The sequence below is a fragment of the Stegastes partitus genome, unplaced genomic scaffold, assembly GCF_000690725.1.
Source record: "Stegastes partitus isolate 25-593 unplaced genomic scaffold, Stegastes_partitus-1.0.2 Scaffold72, whole genome shotgun sequence".
NCBI classification, from domain to species: domain Eukaryota; kingdom Metazoa; phylum Chordata; class Actinopteri; family Pomacentridae; genus Stegastes; species Stegastes partitus.
In genome coordinates, this window is record NW_007577803.1 from 677,415 (window position 1) to 686,785 (window position 9,371).

The 9,371-nt window shown below is 43.4% G+C and overlaps 1 protein-coding gene across 1 annotated transcript in view; it reads right to left on the reverse strand.

The window, feature by feature from the left end:
- Positions 1-9,371, reverse strand: part of LOC103353462 (DNA topoisomerase I, mitochondrial) — a 38,137-nt gene that overhangs the window by 16,369 nt on the left and 12,397 nt on the right. The window contains exons 3-11 of the mRNA XM_008276454.1: positions 9,283-9,357; positions 8,355-8,401; positions 5,314-5,436; positions 5,091-5,178; positions 4,865-4,992; positions 4,547-4,662; positions 2,929-3,050; positions 405-527; positions 111-298 (exon numbers count right to left, since the gene is read on the reverse strand). Coding sequence (XP_008274676.1) covers positions 111-298; positions 405-527; positions 2,929-3,050; positions 4,547-4,662; positions 4,865-4,992; positions 5,091-5,178; positions 5,314-5,436; positions 8,355-8,401; positions 9,283-9,357 — 1,010 coding nt within the window. The remainder of the gene's footprint in view (positions 1-110; positions 299-404; positions 528-2,928; positions 3,051-4,546; positions 4,663-4,864; positions 4,993-5,090; positions 5,179-5,313; positions 5,437-8,354; positions 8,402-9,282; positions 9,358-9,371) is intronic.

Sequence of the window (9,371 nt, forward strand, 5' to 3'; positions counted from 1 at the left end):
GTAATTCTCTGCTTTACACCCAGCCACAAGGTCACACCTTTAAGATGTGTTTTTTAGCAGCTAGAGTGATAGAGCTTTAGTGCACCCTGCTGTATGAACCCCACTCTCACTTGCTGCAGTTGATGATGACCTCCTCTGGTTGGATCCTTTTCTTCAGCATGCCCTGTTTGGGATGCTCGCCTCTACCTCTGAACAGACCTGGAGGCTCAATCTTGAAGTTTCCGATGCGTTCTTTGTGGTGGTCCAGCAGACAGTAACCGTATTCATCCACTATCTTCTCGTTGGCCTCTTTTAAAGCCTACAACAAATATGAAAAATACAAATAATGACTTATCCAAATCCTCAAAAAGGTACATTGACCTCCTTGAGACACCAAAACAACAACGAAGGCACAGAAGTTGTACCTGCTTCTCCTCCTTGGTCGTGTTTTTTCTGGCCTCCACCTTGGCTTTATGCATGGCATGCATTTCTCCGAAGTCACACTTTTCCAGATCTCGAATCAGCGTCCGCTCCTCGTCGGTCATCTCCTAAACATGCACAAAGCGAGTTACACAAAAACATGGTCTCGTCTCAACTCAGTTTTTCTCCTTTAACGAAAAAAAAAAAAGGGGAAACAAAATAAGAGCTAATCAGATATTCTTTCCAGCCACTGATCAAACAAAAATCTAAATGCCTCTGGGAAATTGCAGTGTGCATTATCCACAATTTTTGGACATTTAAGGCAAAAAAAAAAAGAAAAATATGATTATTCTGTAATGAAATAGCTGTTAGCTGGAGCCCAAATATTACAGAAGGACAGAACACCTCTATGCTAGCTGGAATAAACTGCATTAATGATGACGTACGTCTTCATCCACCATTAAGTACTGAGAGTGTTAAAACATTGGGAAACACTGATGGAACCAAAATCTTAATACTGACAACACAAAGTCTGCACAACACCTCTTTCAAGCTGGATAAAAAACTCGAGGAACAAACGAACCATCTGCACACAACACTGCTTTATTGAATTCGCTGGGAGCTACGAAAACAGAGCGCAGAACCTTTGTTCCAATAACACATTAAAGCAATAATGTATCATAAAAAACAAATCAGACGAGCGTGATCAAAACAAGATCAGTGACCTTTTTCTTTAATTACTCGTCTTTACGGCGGCGACGCGTGCGAACAAGGAGAAACACAAAGCGGTGTTGTTATTAAAGGCCAGAGTGCAGACCGTTCTTTTCCAAACAAGCCATTCACGCCTGCAAACTCAAAAAGCAGCGACAGGTACGACTGCTGTTCGTCGTGAATGAGACGAGGCTTGGCGGCCCGGCGCCCGCTGAGCTCGACAGACAAAACTTGGAGGGGGAGTTGAGAGAGGCTCGGTGCCCTCTGACGCAGAGAAAGCCAATCGCAGGCATCCTGAAACACAGCTGAAAGCTATTTACTACTCTATACAAAGTCTGTTTATGCAAAATGCAGAAAAAGTAGATTTTTGACTCCCCAATTCTCTGTAGCCTCACATCCGACGGCATCTAAAAATATCAGCTTAACGTCTGAATGAGCAGCTCGTTAACTTTTCCACAACGGCAATCCTCATTAGTCAGACTGTCCAAACAAGTGAACAAACATTGCGTGCAAACCTTGGCTTTCTCTGTTACTGTCGTGTGTGAGTCCAAATGAAGACAGAAAAAACTGAATACTAGAACGCCATCACCTTAACAGGCACAATATAGATTAGTGATTAATCAACACAACAGAACTATAGATCCAGAGACCAAACACAACTTGGCATCAGCACACTAACTGTTAGAGAGTCACTTCCAAGCGAGCTAAACGGTCCTGACACGCCGGCACACTGAGAGCAGCAGCAGCTTGGTTTCTAAACTATAATTGTCAGCTTTCTAAGTTATTGCACAAGAGGTCGCCGAATCAAAGAGGTCACTAACAGGGCAGCAACACAGAGCGACTCAGCGGTGACTTTTTCTCTGAAGTTTCTAAAATGAGTGGCTTTTAATATATCGCCTCTTGCTGTCTGGACAGAAAGCCACTGATGCAGGAAGCAGAGGCCGACATTTAAAGGACTGTCGGCCTGTGTGGAGCAAAAACCGCCTATTTTTCACATCATACTGGCCTCGAGGACCAGAACAAAACAGTAAACAACGACCACGGCTTGTAATGACTCGGGTATCTGGATCTTATCGTCATCAAAAACATCGCAGTAACCCTTATAGTTGTAATATGAAAACACAGCTCCTAATACAAGAAAGACATAAAATGGTTAAGTATTTGACAAATGAAAGCGCATCCATCCAGAACATAAACATTACGAACGGAGGAAATGACTCTCATCCATCAAGCATTAATGATCTCGCCCAGTTTTGTTATCTGTGGTCATAGGAGATGAGATGCAAAAACAGACCTCCAGATAAGCACAAAACACACACACACTCACACACACCTCTCCAGAAACGCCGACAGTGTGGACAAGCAGCCAGTCTGCGTGTCTAAGCATGAATGACATCCGACAGTGGGCGGGCACTGAGGGCAGTGGAGCGAGGAGAGTTTTTTCCGGCTATAATAAAACAGTTTAATTGGATTTGTTCATATGCAGGGGAGCTAGTTGTCTGGATTAGCATATCAATGCCTTCACATAAATCGTATTTTCAAGTGCATTGAGCACTAAGCAGCGCAAAATTAATTCTGCATGATATGCCTTAGGGCTTGGCACGGTGTTTTCTCCATACAGAGGACACCCTGACAGACACCAGCGAGCATGTACCAGTCACACTCACACACTCACTCCACTGTTTACAACACATTCCAACACAAAGCTGGAAACCAGACAACTCGTACTGAACTTGGATGTTGTGTCAAGACAAAGTTTTTGGAGCTAAATTAACAACCACACCTGCAGGTAACTTGCATGTCGTCTTTGGGCTTTACCTTCCTCCAATCTTTGAAGAAGTTCTCCCGGAACACCTTCTTCGTGGTGTACTCGTGGTCCAACATCTGGGCGAAGAACAGCGCCACTTCCTCTGCTGTGGGGCTCAGCTTCACCTTCTTACCTGGACACAAACCATAAACGTTGTTCTGAAAACACAATCCCAATCAACTTAGGCTTTGTAAATGCTTTGTGGCCTTACTGTCATACGTGCTTATCAAGCTCCTCTGTTCAACACACACACAATCTGTCAGAAGCTCCGAGTTGGATCAAAAACCAACACGCAATACCGCCCACCTCAGCTCCTCTGGAGGGCTGACAGACTAATCCATTCTCTCACAAAGGTAGGTTCAGAGACAAGGACAGAGATCTACATTCAGGCCCACTGCTAAGCTACAAAAACAAGAACATGCACGCACAGGAATTAATAGATCAAATCCACTTCCCATAGGACACCATTGTGGCTTGACTGCTAAACAAAGCAAAAACAATTACAGTCATCAATCAGTGTTTGACCCAATGCATGTCTGGCATCCTAAAGATCCAATTGTGCGTGGGTATGTCTTCTATGTGTGTGTGTGTGTGTGTGTGTGTGTGTGTGAGAGCAACTGAGTCAGAGCGCCTGCACACCAGTGTTCCCGGATCCATACATTCACTTCAATGAACTCTTGTTTTATACACAACTTTCTCCTCCTCCTCCTCCACAGCCCTCCCTCTGTCGGGCTTTAATTTCTAAGATAAAGGAAATGTGCATCTCTACAATATGCCAACACAAAGCTAAAGAAAAGGCTTTTGTTGCAATGTTCCAGCGTTACTTGCCTGTTATCTAGTGTTCCTAGAGATGTTCAGAAGGGTCAGAACTGTGTCACCGCCGAGGGAGAGTCATGTAATTTAACACTTCTACCTTCAGTGCATTTTTAAAGTCAACTGCGATGACTGCTCTCCTGCAGAACCAGGCCAGAGGGGCCTGCATGCCTCTGCAGAGCAGTGTCACTTCAAGGACTAAAGGGGACAGAGCTTGAGATTTTCACTGCACCTTGGCCGTGGCATGACTGTCACGAGGAGCTCAGACTTGAGAAATCTATCTTCTTTCAAAAGGCTCCTGAAGAGACGTTTTTCTTTGACAGCCTCTCTCATAATCTGGACCGCGTAATACTTCAATTAGAGTGTTGCATTTGACAAGAGATGGATTGGACTGAAATTACAGGCGCGGACGTCTAAATTTGGCTTTCAAAAACGAACTCGTGTGTGGCTCAGATTGTACCGAGTATTACCATTTAGATTAAGGTGGAGTTTATTTGTCAGTGTGAGAGTTAAAGAGGTGAAGACGGCGAACTGGAGGCTGTGATGTTCTCGTCCACGTGTAGCTGCAGACGCACTTATTAATGACTGGCCGAGTGCAAGTACACAGTAAAGTAAAATACAACCTGCAGTGCATGAAATGTCTGAATTTGTTAAAAAATGGTCACAGTACCGGTGAGGTGCTGACATTATTTCGAATGACTTGCATAAAGAGAAAATGTGTGGGCACTGTCAAAAGCCGCTCATGTAAAACCCCTTTTCTACCCTGTTTCAATTACCCTTTCTTACACCACCACACTACTTCAATGCTCAACTGACCATTATAGTAGAAGAGAACATTGTCAGGTAGCGGCTGGTACTCAGGAGGGAAGTAGGGCCCATTGTGTTCCAAGAACTTCCATTTCACCCCATCTTCATACTTCTCCTCCTCCCACCTGACAAAAAAAAGCAAGATGATGAAAAAATGAGGAAGTATTTCAGCGAGTGGAAATTGCTCCTCTCCTCTTACCCCGTGGAGTTTTGTGTATGTACGTGTGTGTGTTTGTGTGTTTGTGTGTGTGTGTGTGTGTGTGTGTGAGGTGGGTCCAGGTCAAAGCAAGATGAAAAAAAATAAATCAAAATGCTGCTTTTCCCAACCATCTCCAGCGGTTCTGCTCCTCCTCCTCCTTCTTTTTGATCTTTAACTGTCTTGCTTCCTCGATCTCCTCCTTTGTCCTCTTCGGTTTTTTCGCCACCGGATGCTCTCCTTCTTCTTTCTTTACCGTCTGAGCAGAGAAAAACACTTAGACTCCCACCGCGAAGCGCATTTCCAGCAAAACTACTTCATACGACAAGAGTGCTGGCGACGGAGACAGATGTTTACCTTCTCTGTTCTCTTCTTTGACTTCTTTTTCGGAGCGTCTTCGTCGCTTCCTCCTTCGTGGCCATGTTCCTTGTTTTCTTTCTTTAAGCTGCGAGACAGAAAGAAGACAAATGGCTTACACAATATGGAAACAATGAAGGTTGGAAGTTCGTTAAGTACCATTTATGCATCAGTATTTGTGTGTTTTGTAAGCCAAAGTATCGCTGCTGACTGTCAGACTTACGTAGGTGAAGCAGGAGACTGTGAGATGCCTTCCACGGGCTCGTCTTTAATTCTTTTCCTTTTCAACCCTTTCTTCTTTGTTGTAAAGTCGTCATCATCCGGTGGCTCTTGCTTCACCGGCTCGCTACACCACAACAATAAGAGAGAAGAGTATTCTTTAAACACTCTGCATTTCTGCCAAAGTATAAGCTCAGTTACTTAAAGATTCTCGCACAACCTAAGTTCCAATCTGGAGCTTATAGTAAAACAACAAGCAACCCTCTTAAAATCCAATTTACAAAAGGTAAGCAATGTTTTCAATTCCATTTTATTTGATTCCATCGGGACCCTGTTTCAACAGTGTAAGACCTGAACAAACACATTTCTAAAATCTTATTAAGTGTTCTGTATTTTCTTAAATGGAAATCTGACCGGAGCTGTTGATTTTAAATTAGCCCTTGCTTAAAAAGCTAATAACAAGGCGGAATAAAAGCTTAATGGCTCCTTTTTCACTGCAGCTCGCCACACTGCTGGGCACGGAGGAAGGCTAAAATTATTCTTCCATGTGGAACAGGAAAAAAAAATAATAAAAAAAATCTTTAGGCACACAATGATGACTCATTGACCACAAGAAATCACACATAATTGTAGTAATTAAGCAGCATTATCGAAACGGTAATAATAATGACATAATTACAGCAGTTGGAAATACAAAAATAATTACAAAACTGCACGCGTGTATTTCCCTGCAGAGCGAAGACTGATGGGTCGGGAAGTGGCCCAAATTAAGAAATCATCAAATTAGAGTCGCCAGTGCTAATAAATAGCAGTGTTCTTCTTCCCTTCACATTATATTTAGGTAAGGGGGGAGAATATAAAGCACTGTAGCACATAATTGTCAAATTGGCCGACTGAATGCCAATTACAAGCCGCCACAGTAGCATCTAGCCGGTGTGTGTTTGTTATGTTTATGAGCCTGACGCGGTGTCTTTGCTCTTCAACGGTGTGACCCCTGCCGGCATCAGATTGAAGGTAATGAGGCTTCTCTAAGGTTCTCCGGTCTGTGACTCCGTGTCATCTTTATTGCAAACATGCATTCGTTCAGGCATAAAACAAAGATGATGAGATCTTTGTTCAACAGCTTAAGAAAACACAGTTTGAACTGACTGAAACCACCTCGTTCTTCAAATATAATAAAAGACACATTGCTTCGTAAAAGGCGTGTTTTATAAAACCTATAGTATTTTCCGAGTCCTAGTAGCAGCACATGAATACATAACGCTGCTTCAGTTTTAGGATTCTGGTCCCGTCTGCAGTCGTTTAAACAGTGCCGTGGTTAATGCTATTAACACTGATCCTTTTCCCCTCGAGATCAAATGTCTACTCAAAGTCCTGTTGTCAGTGTTTTCATAGAAAGCAGCTGCAACTTTATCCTACATAATAACAGAACCTGAGTTATTTTTTTTGGCCTTTTTGCCTTTATTGTGTAGGACAGTCGAGAGAAGTGGGGGAGGAGAATGGGGGAAGGAATTGCAGCAAAGGGCCATGAGCGGGACTCGAACCCATGACCCTATAGCCCCTGTACGCGGGTCGCCAGCTCAACCAGTTGAGCTGTAGCGGCGGCCCGACAGAACCTCCTTGCAGTGTAGTTGTTCACCTGTAGGTTAGTAGAAAACAAGACAAGGTGACATCTTTTCATGTCATCACTGACCTTTACGCGCTACAATATCTTCCATCAAACATCACACCGTCATTCTAATTATTTTTTGACCTTTTGCATTTATCCAGAAAGTTGCAGTATAAATACAACCACCTGAGCCTTGTGTCATGTCTGTGTTTTAACAGGAGCAGTTCAGGAAGTCATAAATACTTCATGAAGACATTATGCTGACAGGAGAAGTCCTGTTCCTGTTACAGTCGTACAAAACTACTCGTGCGTTATTGTCTTTTTACTTGACAGCATCAGGACGACGAGGGCCAAGTACAGCCACTGACTACATTAACAGGCATAAGGCTTTACATGGAGCTTGTGCATCACAGACAGCAGGATTTTTAATGAGACAAGTGAATGCAGAAACCCAACTGCTTGCCTACAGCCGTCACCATCATCACCATTCTTAAGGACATTACTGACACATCAGTGTTCGTAACCTTTGCAGGAGGCAAACTCCTCGTGAGTGAAGGCTCGTTTTAGCTCCACTAACAGCTGGACATGTAGCAGAAGCGTTTTTCTAACCTCGTTCCTTCTTTAGTTAATTTTGCAAATCTGAGTGTACGCTGAGGCCATGCGAGCGAGGAAAAGGGAGAGCTGCTAGAACCTGCCGTGTTTTTTGGTATACTGCACCGCTGAGCAAAATCCATAAAAAGCTATACAAAGGAGGGTGGGTCACTGCGTCCATTGACATTTACGGTCTGTGGTTCTAATAGCCTTATGTTTCTTCCGTAACTCTGCTGCGAGGCCTTAACTTTCCTCCCTGCGTGAAACCCACTCAACTAGCACAGTTACCACCTGAGCCTTTCTGAAGGGGAAAAAACACTACAGGGAAACATTAAAAGCTAGAATTTAGCAAAATAGTTTTCCAACCAACGCCTCCTTTAAAATGTCACTCATCACGTTGGGTCGGGCTAAATCCACATCTGGAAAATAATCCATTATCAGCTATATAGAAACACCGCTGTGAGACAGATTTGACGCAGCAGGCCTTCGGCCACAGTCTGCCATTCTGGCAACACCCTGCTGAGCATCCAACTACTCAAACCATGCATTCTCATTTATTACTCTCCTGACAAGCTACAGATATTTGTCTTCAATGCAGACTAAAATTAATTTTCTGTGAGACAGCTGAACACATTGTATGAACGGGGAATGCTTGCGTCCTGGGCCCTTGAACATCAAAACACAAGGATTAATTTCCATCACCTCAGGAGGGAGGGAAGAAAGAGGAAAAAACAGGGGGAAAAAAAAGAACATTTCAAGCACAGTTTGTTCCATTGAAGCTTGTCAGCTTATTTTCTCAGCCGTTAACAGTATACAATCTAGCGGCATTAGGACTTCATCCCTACCTGGCGCTGCTGGCTGCCTCCACGCTCTCTGTCTTCGGCGTCTTGACCTGAAGGATAGGACACACATTAAAGCTCAGCGCAGCATAACTGTGCAGCAAGGACAGTCACACAGCTGGCCCATGACGCTATGCACAGTAACGCACTAAAATAGACAAATACAAAGCGTTTTGAAAGCCCATACACTGGTACCACTCTGAATAATGGAACGTGTTGATTAATGAAGTACGGAAAAACGTTCTTTATCTAAGGTCCTTGATTACAATCTGAACGCCAGTGAACAAATCCAAACTTCGGCACAGTTCTCTAATTTATCGGAGGAAGAAAACACAGTAGTCATTGTATTAAGCAATCAATAGAGCATTTTGATTGCCAATCTATCAGGCGAAAATGAAAAACATTTAGCTTCCAGCTTTGCCAATGTGATGATTTCCTGATTGGCCCCGTTTGATGCCACTGTAGATTTGACTGCTGGTAGGACAAAACAAAGCAATTTGAAGACTTCAGCCTTTGTCTTTTCAAAGAATTTTCATAAGCAAAATAACTTTGCTACACATCCAATTCATTTAAAGATAGTAAATAAGACACTTCTCTGGCATCACTTCCACTGGTATGAGTTTTGGCATGTATGTAAACATACTTGGCCAATGTTGTGGGGTTCAAATAGCATGGAGGTGATGTACTAGGACAAGCTGTTGCACACAGTACAGCTACTGAGCCGGGGTCACTGTGTAGCACAGGCTGGAATGTTCACCTTGGTATTTAGCATGCTAATTCCAGACGGGGCAAGAGTCACATGACCATCACAATCCCTCCCTCGGTCGACATGACACTGAACTTCCAATGAGATCGTATAAATTGGGGTCAGACTAAATGTGATAGCCACAGCTGGGCCTGAGCACTGCGAAGAGAGCAAGAAAAAAAAGTTTACCTTCTTATGAGATTTTCCATTCGCAGTTTTCTTTGTGGACTTAGTTTTCTCTGCAGACGTAGTTTTCTCTGCAGACTTAGTTTTCTCTG